Source organism: Haliotis rubra, unplaced genomic scaffold, assembly GCF_003918875.1.
Source record: "Haliotis rubra isolate DU_JTF1 unplaced genomic scaffold, ASM391887v1 Scf1140, whole genome shotgun sequence".
Classification (NCBI taxonomy): Eukaryota; Metazoa; Mollusca; class Gastropoda; order Lepetellida; family Haliotidae; genus Haliotis; species Haliotis rubra.
In genome coordinates, this window is record NW_025765049.1 from 142,914 (window position 1) to 161,404 (window position 18,491).

Below are 18,491 nucleotides of genomic sequence, written 5' to 3' on the forward strand. Positions count from 1 at the left end.
CAGGTCAGTACCTGGTAACACCACCCCTTGCAGCCATCACTCTTCGCCCTGGAAGGGATTGCGCAAGTCTTCGGATTTTTGCTTGGGGAAATTCTTCGCCATTACAAGTGTCTGAGGACGATGGTGACATTTATGGCAGCGTCGATCAAGTTCGTCACACAGATGTTCAATCGGGTTCAGATCAGGCGATTTGGAAGGCCAAGGAACACAATTGGCGGGCTGTGTTGGGGCGAGCGTTATGTTGAAACAGCTCCCTCTGACGGTTAAAAAGTGGGAGGAGGTGAGGTCACAGGATTTGGTCGATGTAGCGATTTGCTGTAAAATTGCCTTGAACCACCACTAGCTTCGATGTACCCGCCTAGGATATGGCTCCTCAAACCCTGATGCTTTCTCCACCAATTCTGTCCACCTGTCGATCGGAGTTTGGCGCAAAACATTCGTGTTGACGTCGATAGACACGTTGTCTCCCATCCCGTCGGAAGGAGGAAACGCGATTCTTCGCTGAACCAAACGCGTTCCATGCGTCGCCAGGTTCCATGCCTGTATCCTGTTGTACCATTGGACACACACACTTTTCCCCGACTATTTCTGATGGTTTGGTCGGGAATTCTTTGGCGACGTGGGTGAAACACCCGGTTGAATCGTTCTAGAGCAGTATTGGTCGCTATTGACCTTCCACTCTTGGGATGATCTTGGGTCGAATTGAAGCAGGTATATCGATGCCATAATGGAGATATGGTGCTGTGCTGGACGTTGAAGTGTATAGCAACAGCTGAGTGGGACTCCCCTACATCCAAACGTCCAATGGCGAAATTTCGGTCAGTAACATTTAATCTTGACATTTTGTACATTCGTTTACGTTCTAAATTTCGCAATTAAATGAAATTTGTATGTTTAGCCTTTAATAGTCGATGGTTCTACGCATGTGCATTATGTGCAAAACATTTTCTACATACACTTTCAAGCATCACTTTCATTTTTTATGACAGACGTTTACAAACAATTTTTTAGATGCGTTTGTGCGGAATACACAACAACCATGAAATGGCTAATTCAACCGTAAGAATAGTCTAAATGACGACTGCTGTCAAAATATATCAAAATGTACTGCTGAAAACGCCTATGTGTTTCTTTTTTTGAAGAGTGTAGATAATCTCAACATCGTTTCATGATTTTGCATGTCTATTGAGTAATTCGTGAAATCAAGATTTTCATTTTATCCTGTGCGATTCCTTTTTGGAATAAGTGAGTGAGTGAGCGTGGTTTTACGCTGCTTTTAGCAGTATTTCCGTTATATCACGGCAGGGGACACAAGAAGTGGGCTTCACATATAGTACCCGTGTTGTTGAATCGAACTCTTGACGGGCGAACGCTTTATCCACTAGACTACCCCCACCACCCCTCCTCTATGGATGACTGTGCTGCATTTGTAGAATACTTACAACAACTTTTCTCATCACTCTTGTCATCGCAGTCTTGAAAACCGTCACACACAAAAGTTCTCTCTATACACGTTGTGTTCGAGCACTTGAACTCTGAAAATATGTTGATAAAGACACGTTCAGCAAGCAGCAGTTAAGTTAAAATTCAGAAATATTTACTTATTTTGTCTCGATCAAACGACCACAATACAGTCATACCACTACTAACATGAAATAAAAACTATTTGTCACGCAACATCCGTGCTTCCTGTAACAGTTTGTTATAACACGATTTCAATATGGCCGCGACGTTGGGGTAGTACTTGCATTGGTTGAGCAGTTTCTGTGGCGATTTTAAAAGTTCAGAAGATGACATGCTAAAAACGAACAGATCAAATCAGTGGCGAAATAGACGATATGGCGAATTATCGTAAACGAAAGCACTCAGTGAATGTATAGAGTCTTACTGCAAAAAACCCCACAAACTTACTAAAAGAAAAGAAAAGAAACAACTTTCCTCACATTTTGAGGACACATGATGTAAATTTAATAAAAAATCCCAAAGTGAACAAAATGGAACGCCTTCATATTAGCAAAGTATGCTTAGTTAATGAAGATTTATCAAGAAAGATATTTATACATGTATTTATTTAATTGAAAGTGCCAAGTTCTTCCACTGCAAAGTTCTGGTTGTCACTGTAGTCGAAGTATTACCTGTTTCATCAGGTAAATGACACAGGTGTGATAATAGGCCAGAGTATACATCCTGTCAGGGCTGTGGGGGCTTATTTAGCCATATTCCTGTGTAGTCTCAAGGGTAGTCCATAACCTTTAATTCAATTTACAGAACCATTTCTGTATGAAGACAAGATTGGTTTCCATGACAACTTGTATGGAAAACCATTTATTTTGCCACTGCCCCGCAATTCTTGAAGGAAAACTGATAAAACTTTCTCAAGTTTACACCTACTTTGATTTTTTATTGCCAACAAACTTAACAGCGACACAAATCTGAAACTATTACATGGTAAAAGGCGGATCAACATTTGAGCATTATTCAAAGAAGCCAAATAACAGGCCAAGGCCTTAAATGAACAACAGTTTAAAACAGTAGAGTTCCATTCATATAGACGCCTCAGGATGAGTTTGAGTGAGTGAGTTTAGCAATATACTAGCAATATCACGGTGGGGATGACCGCTTTCGAGCACCACTCATGACACCACACACCCGTTTTGTGCGGATATATCGTCAGCAATTTGTGTCAATATTGTTTAGTTGAGGGTCAATATCGGGTTTCAATCGACTTGCAGAAATAACAATAAAGAACTGGTAGGTGTCATGAGTGGTTCTCAATAGGCCCATCATCCATGATTATGGTTACATTAAGTTTTAAACGATTGTCTGCCATGGTAGCATAGCGATCGGCAAGGCAGTCGGGTGGGGTGTACCGAAGTGGATGCCAGTGAAAGGTTCTGGAAACAGTTGTAGTAGTATATACAATGGGGGTTTTGGACCAGGTCCAACAAAACCTCTGCAAAGCCTTATTTGTGAAATAAGGCTTTGGTCGGAGCCTTAGCTCTTGCTACCATTACCCCTACTATAAGAAAGTTTGAGACGCTAGCGGGATACGAACGCCACATGTATACCTCACAACCGAGCCGCTTAACCGACTGAGCTACCGGGGACATGGTTAAAGTTGGTTGGTTTAACGAGTCTATCTTGGGATTGCATCATCAAATACTGGGCTGCGTCTAACGTACCGCTATGGCACTATTGTGTCGCTATGCCACGTTTACCTCAATGAAACAGTTTAATGTGAATCGCCTATAATCTCTTTGGTGTTTGTAATAAAGGCTTGCCAGGCTTTTTGTACTCCCTGTTCTATGTACTTTTTTTTCTCATCCTCACTGATAGCAGATTTACGAGACTTGGATCGAATCTCTTGTCTCATTTTGTTATATTTTGTGAGTTCAGATAGAATTGAACGAAACTCCTCCTCTGAGATCTTACTGTCAGTGAGTGCCGTGGAAATACGCTCACTTACTGTGTTCAGCTTTGCTTCAGCCAGAACCCTGATCTCATCGTGTTTCAATTCCTTACGATGCAGTCTGCGTGATGCAAACTTAAGCGCCAACCCTAACACCCCTGCCACCCCAGCTGTTATTTCAATGCCTAGCACTACGGGGGTAGCCACGATGATAGCTAACAACCCAACACCTGCCGCCCCTAGTCCCATGCTGGTTGTCATAAGGGCAGTATCAGCCCCGTCCACGATATTGAAAGCTCTATGGTACTTCTTACATAGTGCTTTACGCGTGTCACGGTCTTGTTCTAGTTGCCGTTTTACATCACATAACTGTCTCAAGCGGAACCCGTCTACGGTTTCCAGCGTCTTCGCTACTTCCTCTACGACTGGGTACAGACCCATCCTGTGTGCCTATAATATATCTCATTAGATATTTTTTAATTGGGCTTCAGTTAATGACCGTCGAATGTAGTGCAGGGAAATAGGTGAGAGGCTAATAGGTAACACTGAGGTCACACTAACTCCCTTGTAGTGTAAAGTGTCTCCAAAATCCTTTTGGGGATCCATTTGTATAATGAAATGGTGAAGGGGTATGTCGTCACCTCTACGTCTTAAAGGTAGGGAATACCAGGTTATTGTCACCCCAGGTAAAAATTGTAGTTCTGTTCTTTCTTGCGGGGATACCTCGCGTCTGCGGAGATTGAATTCTATGATTACTGTGAAGTTTTGCCTAGCAATCATAAGATCTTGACGGAGATTGGGACCGGTAAACTTTAACTCCTCCCCCCAGTGTGTCTCTAACATGTTGTTCGTTTCATAATGTGCTACCTTAGGACGCATTATATCAGACCCTGGAATGAAATCCCCAAGCAAGACACCATTGTTCTTAATTTTAGAGATATTCCATCTTGGTCTAACGAGATATAAGGTGAGGCGAGGGTAATGTTGAGCAACCACTTGGGTTCTGCCAGAGGCACTCGTGTATACACACGACCTCTTAAGTGTAGGACGTATAAGCCTTCCTTGCCACGCTGATCGAATCCCTCCGTGTCTCCTAGGTCCGCGAGTGTGGGTTTGGGAAGATGATCAGCTATTGCCGCCCGCCTATACACATTGTCTTTTAAGTGTAGGACGTATGAGCCTTCCTCACCAGGCTGATCGAATCCCTCCGTGTCCCCTAGGTCATTAAGCGTAGTGTTGGGGTGATGACTGGTCATTGCTATAATACTACTACGATATAGTTTCCAACTGGTTTTCTGATAATAGTTCAGGGGTGAACTTCACCCCCATGAAGTGTATGTTGGCAGGTAGGAAGATCTTGGTAAGTGATATCGTGTTTTCCACCCTGCAGACTGGTGTTGGAGCCGACACCCATCCATACGTAAACTGTGCAAACTTGATACTGGTGTCGTTTCACCCACCCGAGTTTGATCCCCTTCACGATCTCGACATCACCCTGTGATGGTTCCCCTAGGTAGACTTTGATGATCAGTGTTGAGTTTGCCGTTAGACTCTCCAGGATGTTGACCAAGCCTTCGAATTCAGACACCAACTGCAATGTCACGTTTTGCATTCCCGGTTTACACGATAGCATGTGGGCTGCCATACTGGCCACTGGGCTGATGACTACGCTACGTCTCTGAGTCAGGACGTAAGCCACGAGCAGGGTTCTGTTGTTCACGACTTTGTTTAGGTGGTTGTCTTTGTTATCCGTGAACACATAGGGGGGAGCAGAGCCTAATATTGAGAAACCAGTCGTCTTTATCGGGTAACAACACCCACTTGTCATCTTCGGTGAAGACGAGTGTACATGGCTTGTTTCGGGCGATGGTAGTGCTCTCAACATCGTCTAAGTCGAACAGTTTGCCCCCGAACGATGGGTATATTATCCATTTATCATCCCCGGTGGTGACTAGGGTGTACCGAGTGTTGACTGTCGCTCTTGTGGTATCTACTCCGGCTCCACCGGAGGGGACTTCAACGCGTTTGTAAATGTTGTTTTTCAGTTGCAAGGCGTACAATTTACCATCTACTCCGGGAGTGTCGAATCCGCGTTTGTCCCCAAGGTCGGAGATCCCCACATTGACGCATTTTTTTCACTCCGGGCCCTTGTGCGCTGGTCATTTTATGTGAAGCGTTAAGCTGAGGTATCCTATATTCACGGGTTTATGATTTATATCTAACACCGATATTATCAGCTCAGGTATGTTGCCCTGAGTCAACCTCTTATACTGCCACGGTGAAAACGACTCGGTTCTACCGTCGTTGTATTTCTCCGTTTTCACCGGTACGGCTCTCAGTATAGTGGAAGGGTGACCCCCTTGAATGTTGTACGTTGTGCTCACCTGACCGACATGAATGTACAGCTCTCGGTACAGTACTAGGTCGGGTAACTTCATGCCTGTGACGGTTGTTGGTGGTTTTATCTCGTCAGACGACATACCGAGTGTCCTCGCTAATGGCTGGCCGAGCCTCAAGGAGTTTCTTCCGTTGTTGATTAACACCACTGTGCTGTTTGAGTCGTTCATCTTGAGTTCGGCTCCCAGGGGTTTGAAAACCTCATCGCTTAGAGAGCACACGCTGTAGTAGCCGTCAGTTATCTGGCTGCGAGCTCCACTGACGAACAGCTTATTGTTGCTGGCGTTGATGTTAGTCCATTGCGGTAGGTAGGTGATATCGCAGAGTGCGACTTCGAGTTGACCCGACGTATTATCGATCGCGTGCATCAGCTGAACGGCCTCGCCGCTCGTTATTCCTGGAAGTGTTATGTACATGTTAGAGTATATATACTCATTATATAATAGTTATAAAATGTACTCCCAAGGAGTGTCTTACTCCCCTGGAGTGTTTTACCCTAAACTGGACGTAGATTTCTCGCCCATGAAGATCGCGGTCGCTGATGGGATGTATTTCAACGCCCAGCTTTTAGATGTGTTCAGCCTGTATAAATTTTCGGTCACTAACGCTAAGGTAGTTCATGCTTGGTTCAACAACCCGATGCAGTTCTGGCAGAATCAACTCAACTTCGACGTGTGGTGCGCTACAACGGGGTGTGGCGCGACATTGACCGACACTCGGCGTGGACCGCTGAGTCAGTCTGTGTTCACGTTCCACGTGTACTACCAGGTCAGGCGAATCCTTAAAGAAATCAGCTCCGGTCCCACAGGACAACGCATGGAACGCAGTAAACAACAAGTACGATAGGCGGGACTACAAACGTATTTGCAATGAATTCGAACTGAACCCGAAGACGGATTGGCGTTTGCCGGGACCGAACCACGGGTTGGGTATCCCATCGTTCACAACATGCACCTCGTGGATGCCAGCGAGAAGTTGAAAGAATGGGGATACAAGTCGTATCATCACCTCACAACCAACGAGTGGGATGACCGTTACATGGCTTTCAACAACAGCAAGGATTACCGAGTCTGGAGGTTCGAGCAGGGGGCAGCGGATGACTGGAAAAAGTTTATGTTGGACACGTCGAAAGGGTTTACTCGTGCCAGGGTAATCAGGTTGAACGACTCGATTCGAACGTACGTGTGGGCGCTGTTGGGTGCGCAGATGCAAACGCGTTCCAACATCCTCGGTAAGGGGACTGCTTACGACGCTCAGAAACAGTTCGTTGTCAACGTTGAGGATGCTATCAATGCTCCAGTTGATCTCCCGAGTGCCATCAAACGCTACCAAGACGTGTTGGAATACGCCAGGTCGAAAGTCGACTTCGTCTTCCACGTGGGGCTGTACATGGCTCCGAGCGATATGCAACTAAGAGTAAAAAAAGTGGTGGGCTACAACAACGAAATAGTCATAGCCACGGCAGGCCAAAAGTTAGGCGTCAACCCCGATGCTAACACCCCCCACATCTCACCACCCACGACCGGTGAAACGGGTATAGTGGCACCACCCCCGGAGCCTAGGGTTCAACCAACACCCCCTGTGGGGTCACACACACAGCAGCACATCGACCGTAAAACGGCCTTGGTGGTTGGTGGGGTAGCTTTGGGGCTCATTTAGTTAAAAAATTCCTTAGCAGCTACGTACACCAAACCCGCCACGGCGACGATTGCTGCCCACAGGTTTTGACTAAGCCATGTGGCAGTCTTAGCCAAAGAACCCAGCAACCATGAGACGATGCTACCCAGGATGCCGGGTAGGGTTTCGGCGGCCTTACAAGCCAGTTTAGCCAGGGCCTCCACGAGTTTTTTTTATCCAGGATTTGACGCCCCAAACCACTTGGGTTGCCACTACCCCCTGTCAATGACACCACCAGGGTTGATATGATGAAGCCTAATGCAGTCAGAATGTTGGCGATGGTGATCCCTTGCTCCCGGAACAGTATCCGAATCCTGTCAGCTAGCGTGGTGTCCTGGTAGAGGACTCGATCAACGGTTTCCCGCACACGGCTGACCTGGGATCGAAGCTGGTCTCGGAAGGAGGATGCCGTTTCCAGCCGGGTCTTCCTTTCCTCTTCCAAATTACGTATTCGTTCCTCGATGGTGGCTTTCAGAGACTCATCCTCCGTTTCACCGAGTTTGGCCTTTTCATGGGCGATGTGGTCGTCTATCGCGTCCAGTTTGGCCGTGTTGTTAACAAGATGTCCGCGAATGGTTTGCATGGCCTTGTCCAGCCCCCATAGTTCCCGAACGGTAAATTCGAATCCGGGTAAGGGTTTGTTATGGTAGGTGGCCAACAGCTTTTCAATGTTATCAGTCATGTCTTGATCCGATGTGGCGCCCCTGACGTCTTGCAGATCTTGAACGGCCTCCTTGGGAAGCTTAGGCCATGCGCCCCCGTAATCTATGAAGCCTAGTTCATCGCGGATAAAGTCACTCCCATGCCGACTGCCGAGTGTTGATAAGGCAAGCGGTTCTCTAGTGCGCTTATTCATGAGATCGATCTCCGGGCGACCCCTCAGTCGCAGCGTGCCATTGTCATCAACAAAAAACTTGGAATAGTCTCGCCCCAACGGCTCTACGTAATTTTTATCCCCTTTTAAACCATCGTAAAACCCGTTGACGGCCTGCTTCACGAGTTCGTTGCCTTGCGAGAATGTGGTTTCATCCTCGAATGCCTGGGCACTATAATCCCACATATCATCCATAGGTATGTATTCAGCCATTATTTAGTATTAAAACTTATATATTTCATTTATATAACAATGTACGGTAGAAAACTAGATCCTTTAAAAGATCAAGAGAGCCTCTAGGCGTCAGAGCCGTGCGCCAGTCGGTGACCATCACCAACAATCCCAGCAAGATAGACCAGAACCAAACGCTGCTGGTTAGATTCCCAAACCTTGGCGAGAATGACCTCATTGTACCAGGCACGGTTCGACTGGCGTTCAACCTCACGTTGACCTCCACCAACGGCAAACGTGAGCTAGTGCAGAATGTAGGTCGAGCTATCATCAAGAAAACCACCATCAAGATCAGTGGTAACGAGGTGCTGAGCATCGACGACAGTGACGTGTTTCACTTATACGGGGACCTCTTGGAAAGCGAGGGAGAACGCGTCAATGACGTGTACCAAGGTATCAGCAAATCGACTCGGTTGCGTATGGGGTATGGCTTCACGCAAGACCAGCTAGACAAGATATCGGACGGTGAAAAGGCCATCGCCCAAGCGTACGAGAACGGGTTCTGCGTGCCGCTCGACTTCGAGTTGCTCACGGGACACGCGCCGTTTTACCAGGCCGCGCTGGGTGATAGGCTTGAATACGAGCTCACGTTTAACGACTACAGCAAAGTAGTCCGTACGCCGAACGGCGATGAGGCCAGTTATACCATCGACAACATCTCTCTGGAGTTCGACATGGTCACTAGCCCGGAGCTGGCAAGGCAGGTTCGAAGCCAGTACTCGGGGAAGATGGCTATCCTGTACGACCGCATACTGAGGCATAGATCAGTCGTGCGAGATAAGAGCGACACTGTGTGGAATATCAACCAGAACGTGACGGTGCGATCGATGAAAGGTATCCTGGTCGTCCCAGTGGAGGATTACGAGCCATTCCGGAGGGACAGCGAGAAGTTTTTCAACCCCGAGATTGAAAAGGTGGAAGTGACCATAGAGGGCGTGCCCAACCAGCTGTTCAGTCATGGTATGAGGGCATACCAGTAGTGGGATGAGATAAAAAAGCTACCGGCCATCAAACAACACCCATACATAACCAAGGACCTGGACCTATCCTCCGTGCAGATCAGTAAATACCTGACCAACAAGTACGCGCTGTGGTTGGACATGCGATCCACGGATGACGATAAACTACACGGTAGCGGTCGCTGCATAGACAACGGCAGCGAGGGGATAACAATCAAGATTACCAAGAAGGCTCAACCCGCTGGCAAGTTGAAATTATATCTGTACGTTATTATGGACGCGCAACTTACTATAGACAATGGGAGATTCGTGCAAGCCATCTACTAGGCCACTGCCTATTGATTTGCCCCGCGACCCACACTGCGCCATAGTGTGTGGGCAGACTGGCTGTGGGTAGACCGTTTTCGTGTTGGATATGTTGGAGGGGTACTACAGGATGTGTTCGACAACATCGTTATCATGTGCCATACTCTGAGCATGAATAAAACGTACACGGAAAGACCTTGGGTGATGACGGACCCGGACGTACACAAAGTCGACCCGGGAACACGCCTGCATGACTGGTTGAAAGCTCTTCACGAGAAATTTAAAGGGGAGTCGACACTGTTCATACTGGAAGACTGCAGCGCTAATCGTGAGATAACAAAAAAGAGAGACATGCTATCGTACCTGGCCTTCTCCGGCCGGCACGGCGTCTGGGTGCTAACGTAGTAGTTCAACTCGGTGTTGAAAGAGCTCAGGGAGCAGACGCGATGGGTGGCCTTATTTCATTGCAAGGACAGGGATTCGTTCGAAGAGTGTTTGAGAGAGAACAATGTGAAGAAACAGCTCGCTGAAACTAAACACACTAAGCTCGTGCTCAAGACCGATCAACCAGTAGCCTATAGGGTGTTTTAGCTTAGCAAAGCTTAGTAAATGCTAAGTAAATACTTAGCAAAGCTTAGCAAAGCTAAGCAATACTTAGCTCTTAGCGTTGAGCACTTATCAGTTATAGCTATGGTATTTGAAGTGTTCGTCGTGCAACTTAACCTTCATTTCTCTGTGTTTCGCCTATAACGTATATTATATAGTTAAAACTAAAACTTACTTATCACATTATAAGATGGAGTGTGATGAACTGCTCGAACAATTGTTGGTGCCAGTGGACGATGACAAGCAAGAGAAACTGGTGGCGGTGGCTGTTGGCGGCAAAGCCAAACATTACTTTGGGGAGTACACTCCAGGTAAAATTCACAAAATGTCAGCCGAAGAAATCGATAAGCTGTACGTTAGTTACGAGTCCCGGCTCGGGGCAGAGATGACAAAGACAATAGGATCGGCTATGACCCAGATATACACTGGTATTGCGTCATACTTCCTTCCCATCCCCCCGGAGCGCCGACTTTACCTGTGGGAAGACCTCGAGAAAGTCCCTTTTATCGAACACGCCTTGAGCTCTATCAGCTGCGAGCTGTACCACAAATACGGTATGTTGTTAGCCCCTGTGACGGCGGGGATTATCACGGCAAAGCATTGCCAGTTTGAGAGGAAAAATAATAATAATTGTATAGATGGATGCTGCACAGGAGGAGACACCACAACTGGAGGAAACCTCCAGGGGGCAGGGGGAAACCCCACCCCAGACCCCTTCAGAGGAGACGGGGGAAACCCCCACGTTGGGGAAACCCCAACTGGAGGTGACAGTCACCAGGCAGAAGAACCCTAAGAGAGTAGCTGCCGGTAAAAAACGGTGGTGTAACCAACATAAAATTATCACGGTGAGTCACCCGGCTCGACTATTGTTGGTTGTAGGCGTAACTGCTGCCGTGGCTATCTCATGGTTATATACACGACACAGTGAGGGAAACCCTCACAGGGATTCCCCACAATTAGAGGTCGACCCACATATCATGTTATAATTTTATATTTTTATATCATATACATAATGTCTGAGGGGAAAACGTTCGTCAACGATGCATACCACACCACCGTGGTCGCCAGTCTAGCTGTAGGATACGCTCGGTTGACTAAACTGGTGCTTAAACAACCAACTATTCAAGCTAGATTTCAACCTGCAGGATATGGGTATGCTCATAATGAACCTTGGTATGGCGATGGCTACAAAAGACATCCTAGTAAAACAAGGGATACTACCTGAAAATATTATGAAGTAAATATAGGATGGCTACGATTGCCATGATGGTCGGTGGGGCGTTAGTAAATGCCCTAGCATTTTCCGGGAGTACTTTCCTCTTCTCGAAACTATGAGAGTCACACGCGGCTGAAATACAGGAAGAAAGGAAGCGACATAACCTCGCTATTGAGAAATTACAGGCCGCACAATCCGAGTACGCTAAAAAAACACCTCCAGAGGATCGATTACATTAACGAACAACTCAGGCGTGAAAACCATGCCGTTCAAACATTCCACGATGCCGACGACGCAGTGAGAGAATACTTCTTACTAACTGGTAAACGGTTGCAACCGCTCAATAAACCCACACTCGCTCAGTACTACACACCATCCAAGGGGCAAATGGACCGTGAACTGGTCTTCATAGCGCTGGGTATAGCAGCGACTGGTTGGTTGCGAAACAATTAGACTAAGTACTCATATAAGTATGCTAAACATGAGACCTGCTCCATACCGATGCGAATACATACTTATGGGGAAGAAAGAAGCCTGTGATAGGAGATGCAGGACTGAGGGGTACTGTTGTTTCCACATGGGAAGTCCTAACTACACGTGTTCTGTGTGTGGTATAGGGGTTAAAGGGCACTACTGCCTATGTAAAGCTCACGGGGCGAACGTAGTCAGACATCATCTCATCTACGAGAATAAAAAAGGCCTACATAAAAGAACGTAGGCGACTTCTCAGGATAGCAGTGTAGTGGCCCAGTTAGAGATTATGCACACCTAGGTATAACTATGTCTGTGGAACTTAAGATCGAATCTCTGGTCAAAAACATATTCGAAGAGGAACTGAACGACTGGGGGCGCTTCAGATTTCAGGTGACATTGGGAGTGGCATGGATTAAGGAGGGTGTTAAGTGTACTCGCCCATGCACGACTTCAAGGAATACTATGTCCAACAATGTGAGTACTGGGTCGAAACGGCCCATCTAGTGATTTTATGAGCGCCTCACTATATTTTTTATCAAGGTTGGAGGAGTTACCTCCCTTTACTGTGGTCCAATTAGAGATTGATCTTCTTAGGTGTGTACGCAACTATGGCTACTGTTGGTGACCTTAAGCGGATCGCCAGGCAGAGAGGTGTAATCGGGTATTCTCGAATGAGGAAGCCAGCCTTGTTGAGATTATTAGGTTTAGAAGCCCCTCCTACGGTAAAACAATTAAAAGCTCAAGCAAAACAGCTTGGGCTCACGGGTTATTCAAACCTGGGGAGAGCCGGGTTAATCGCATTGTTATCACATGCCTCCGTCGCAAAACCTCCCACTGTAAAACAATTAAAAGCCGAGGTTCGCGATTTGGGTTTAGGTGGGTATTCCCGTATGAGGAAACCACAGCTTGTAGAACTATTACGGCAGAATAGAGCTATTGACCTACAGTTCGTGCGCACTGAGCGCGCTGTAGGCAACTATTTGAGAGGCTGGTGCATGCATGTTGATAAGGAATATAGACATCACAGATATCAAGCCTCTGATAGCTGATAAAATAAACCAGGAACTAAACAGTCTAGGAAGTATCAAATTTCAGATCACAATGAAAATGTCGCTCGATAAGCAAGTGGGGGGAGGGGTCACTGAGTACGTTCAGCCTTACTTCAGAGGTAGGCAAGAGGTCGTGACCCATATAGAGACCATAGACGCATCAATCGATACCAGTTTTCAGCAGATACGAGAATACCTAGAACGCTACACACACTTGGAGTCCGGGTGGGCTGTAGATAAAATCGATAATGTCTATCTAGACATAGCTAAATACGTGCCGTTCAGAGGCGGGTCATACCTAGACTTGCCCCCCTACTATAGGAAAAAAACATGCCATGGTCAACGTCAAGAATAGAGGAGACGATTGGCTGAGGGTAGCTATCAGGTCAGCCTTGTTTCCAGCTGACACTCATTCAGACAGCCTTTCTAGCTATCCCCAAGACGATGGGCTCAACTGGGATGGTATAGATGAACCCACCCCCCATATCCCAGATAACTAAAATAGAAAAACAGAATAATCTAGCTATAAATGTCTTTGGGCATGAAGGTAACACAACAATAGTGCACAGAGTAAGCCCAGTGTTGGGGGTCCGCGTTATCAATATATTCATGATCCAGCGAGCTGACAAGTACCACTACGCGTGGATAAAACACTTTAGCAGGCTGTTGTATGACCAATCGGCACACAGAGAAAAGACCCACTTCTGCGAACGGTGCCTACATGGCTTCACACGAGCTGATTTATTAGAATCCCACCGGGAGGATTGCCAAGGTGTGGGGCAGGCGGCTATACGAGTCGACATGCCTAAGGAAGGTGATAATATCCTAAAATTCGGTAACCACAAGAACCAAATGTCTGTGCCTTATATCATATACGCCGACTTTGAAGCCTTGGTCAAACCTGTTGAGGCTGCCGCCGGCTGGGCTGTTGGGGATACTCCCACAGGTGAGAGCTTCACACAGAAAACACAGGAGCATGAGGCCTGTGGGTTTGGATACGTGGTCGTCTGATGTGATGGGGAAACGAAATCTCCGGAAGTGTATAGGGGTCCTGACGCGGCTGAAAGGTTTCTATAGTGTTTGCAGGAGGAAGAAAAAAATATCAGAAATGCACTGTATACAATCGCCCCCATGCGTATGACCAAAGCCGACCGGCTAGCTCACGCCTGTAGCACTAACTGCTACGTGTGTGACTCACCACTTAACGGTGATTCAATGGGAGATCACTGTCACGTAACAGGTAAGTATAGAGGCGCCGCTCACAGCGCGTGTAACCTCAAGCTTAGAATCATCCCTAAGACAATAAACATCCCCGTGGTCTTTCCCAACTTGAGAGGGTACGACTCTCACTTAATCATGCAGGCCATCGCAAAAATCGATGGTAATATAACGTGTATCCAAAACAACATGGAGAGATACATCTCCTTCAGCTTAAACGGCCTTAGGTTCATCGACTCGGTTCAGTTCCTACTGTCGTCACTCGACAGTCTGGTCAAGGCCAACGATACCTTCCCTATTACCGATCGATACACAGACGCCGAGACTAGATCCCTGTTGATGAGGAAGTGTGTGTACCCCTATGAGTACATGGATGGTTGGGCCAAGTTCGCCGAGACCAGACTACCCCCCATCAGAGAATTTTACAGTAATCTGACCAACTCGGCAATGTCCCAAGACGATAACTCACACGCTATTAATGTATGGAATAAACTGGGTTGTAGGAATCTGGGTGACTATCACGACCTGTACATGAGGACAGATGTACTGCTGTTAGCAGACGTGTTTGAGACGTTTAGGCGGACATGTTTCAAGCAGTATAAACTCGTGCCCAACTGAATGAATAAGACCAAGTACATCGTTCACTATCGCAACCTACAGCTGTACCTGTCGTTGGGTATGAGGCTGACCAAAATACACAGGGTGCTCATGTTCGACCAGAGCCCATGGATGGAGCCCTATATCAGAATGAACACAGACCTCCGAAAGCTTGCCACCAGTGACTTTGAGAAAAATCTATATAAGCTCATGAACAACTCGGTGTTCGGTAAGACTATGGAGAACCTTAGGAAACGCGTGACCGTGAAGCTGGTTCGGTCGAATGAGGAAGACAAGCTCAGGAGACTGATAGCCAGTCCGGCATTCAACCGTAGCAAGATATTCACCGATGACCTAGTTGGACACTAAACGTTGGATAGCTATTGATGGGATAAACACGTACGCGTACGGGCATGAGAAAATTGAACCAAGAACATAGGTGTATGTATAAATACAATACCCTGTCAGGGCGACATGTCACGGAACCAGAGAAGGTTTGAGGCTATTTACTACGGCCCGCGTGGGTACTGGAAAGGAGCTAGCGCTGTAGATAAGTTTGCTGAAATGGCGCGAGTACCCCTTGAGGAGGCCAAAGCGTGGCTTGAAAAAAAAGCACTTTGGTAGATCTATTTGGCGCCACCACGCTACGTGCCTAGAAGGAGGTTTGGTATTAACATACCCAATAGCGTTCACCAGGCAGCGTTCTACCCGACGACAAGAGGTACAAGTATGCCTTAACCGTAGTGGACGTAGCCAGTCGCTACAAGGAAGCCGAACCCTTGACAGCGAAAGATTCGGCCCAGGTAGCCAGAGGAATTGAACGCATATACAAACGCAGCCCGCTGACGTGGCCAACAGAGCTGCAAGTTGACCCCTGGCGGGAGTTCATGGGTGTCATGTCACACCTGTTAGACAAACATGATACAAAGGTCAGGCGTGGCACGGCTGGAGCCCATCGCAGCCAAGCCATAGTTGAGAGATTCAATAGAACTTTGGCTGAGCGCTTATTCGGGCATCAGTATGTGAGAGAGATGGCCAACCTGGGGAAAAGATCGACTGAATGGGTCATGAGGTTACCCAAGGTGGTGTCGGCAATCAACCATGAAGCCACCCGTCTCACCGGCAAGAAACCGGCAGACGCTATCAAACTAAAATCAATAGTGGCAGAGTCGGCTGCTCCATTGCGTGGGAAGGAGAAACAGATACCAGATAGGGCCCTAGTTAGGTATCTATACCAGCCGGGGGAACACAAGGGTGATAGCCGTAAGCGAGCCACCGATCCTATATGGTCAGTCAAAACTTACAACATAGATAAAGTGGACATGAAAGCAGACGAGCCTAACTTGTACTACTTGAGGGATGGGCCAGGTAGAGGGTTTGTTAGAGCGGAATTATTGATCGTACCATACGGCACAATGTTAACCCCCCAAGTAATCCCAATATCAACACATGTCACATGATCAGTTCGCTATCCCAGGATAGACCCGTTAAACCAACCAACTTCAACCATATCCCCGGTAGCTCAGTCGGTTAAGCGGCGCGGTTGTGAGGTATACCTGTGGCGTTCGTATCCCGCTAGCGTTTCAAACTTTTTTATAGTAGGGGTAATGGTAGCAAGAGCTAAGCGTCCGACCAAAGCCTTATTTCACAAATAAGGCTTTGCAGAGGCTTTTGTTGGACCTGGTCCAAAACCCCCATTGTATATACTACTGTTGTGGTCTGTACCCGGCGACTGTAACCCTGAGGCACAATGGGTCCGTGATTATGACCATGCAATGCATGAGAAAGTAACTAGGTCGTTTGTCTGCTACATCACACCAGATTGCCTGAGAAGTGTTATCAAAAAGTCCAAATCTAATACAGATCCAGGGCCTGATGGCATTCGAAACCGGTACTGGAAACTGTTCCCCTGTGTCCAAACACCATTACTTCACTGCTTCAATACTCTCGTGGACACAGGTGATGTTCCTCCGTGGTTCTGCAAAGGTCGCACAATACTCCTCCCCAAGACAGGATCCCAAAAACATCCGCCCTATCACATGTTTAAATACACAATACACATTATTCACAGGGTGTTTGACAAACTTCGTGTCATCATAATGTTCTGCTAATGATATAATTTATAGAGAGCAGACGGGAGCACGAAAGGGATCTTGGGGGTGCAAGGATCAACTTCTTGTACAGAAAATGATTTTGGAAGAGGCTAAAACATTTCACCGCAACCTCTCTATGTGCTGGATTGACTACAAAAAAAGCATACGACTCTGTCCCTCATGAATGGATTCTGAAGTATCCTCGTTGTATTGACCTCCCGGAGCGACTACTTGATTTATTCAAGTCTTTAATGGGTTGCTGGTCAACTCAACTTGAGATGTACTCGCAAGTGCAGGCGAAGACTGTGGAATCTATTCCAATCCAGGGGGACTCCTTCAGTCCTTTGCTTTTTTGTTTGTCTCTAAATCCTTTGAGATTTCTGCTCAACAGAGAGGAGGGTTACCATCCCGGACCTCCTCAGCACAGATACCCAAAACCTCTTACTCATCTTCTTTATATGGATGACATCGAGCTCCTTGCCAAAGGAGACACCAATTTGAAAGAACAGGTTCTCCTCGCCGAGTCCTTTTCTAATGACATTGCCATTGACTCGACAAATGTAATACTCTTCATTTAAAACGTGGCAAGGTAGTTAATGGTGGATCGGTCAAGTTACATGGGGGAGGAGTTATTGAGCATCTTGTGGAAGATCAGGCCGACACCTATCTTGGAATGCAAGTTCGAGACAAGCTCCAGAATGCCCAAATTCAAGACAAACTTCGGGCCGAGTACAAATCTCGCTTAAAGAAAATTTGGAGGTCAGAGCTAAACGCTCGAAACAAGGTCAAGGCCACCAATACTTTTTCTGTGCCAGTCCTCTCCTATTCCTTTGGAGTAGTTGATTGGACAAAACAAGACATTCAGAGTCTTGACCGCCTGACCAGAAGGATCATGTCTGATAACAGAGCCCACCACCCTCGTTCCTCTCTCACCCATTTATATATGCCAATCAATGTGGAGGCTCTTCATGAGCTGTTGGACGGTACAGCAATGGGAGTAAACCAGGTGAAGTCCTTCACCAAGACTGCCCAGAATCGGTCGTTTGTGGAGGAGCTTTCTGGGAAACCATTGCATCGTGTGTACATGCAGTGTGTGGAACAGAATAGGAATCCCACCGACTCCTTCGCCTGGATGAAGTCGGCTGGTCTCAAATGTGAAACTGAGGGCTTCCTACTGCTGCTCAGGACCAGTCACTTCCCACTGTGGCACAAACAGCATATCTTAAAAGACATGATGGCATGGCTCGTTGCTTTTACTACCGTCTCCGCCATGCTTGTGGCTTGGACTGCGAGGTCCATCCATGGTACGACCCTGAACATGTCCAGGGCGTCATGGAAAATGATGCTTTCAAACTTTTGTGGAATAGGCCCATATACACCCTCAG

The 18,491-nt window shown here is 47.0% G+C and overlaps 1 protein-coding gene across 4 annotated transcripts in view; it reads right to left on the reverse strand.

Annotated features, from left to right (window-relative positions):
- LOC124253313 (adhesion G protein-coupled receptor B1-like) overlaps positions 1 to 18,491 on the reverse strand; it is a 76,983-nt gene that overhangs the window by 33,133 nt on the left and 25,359 nt on the right. For all 4 annotated transcript variants that reach the window (XM_046687085.1, XM_046687072.1, XM_046687064.1 and 1 more), the window contains exon 3: positions 1,443 to 1,535. In XM_046687085.1, coding sequence (XP_046543041.1) covers positions 1,443 to 1,535 — 93 coding nt within the window. The remainder of the gene's footprint in view (positions 1 to 1,442; positions 1,536 to 18,491) is intronic.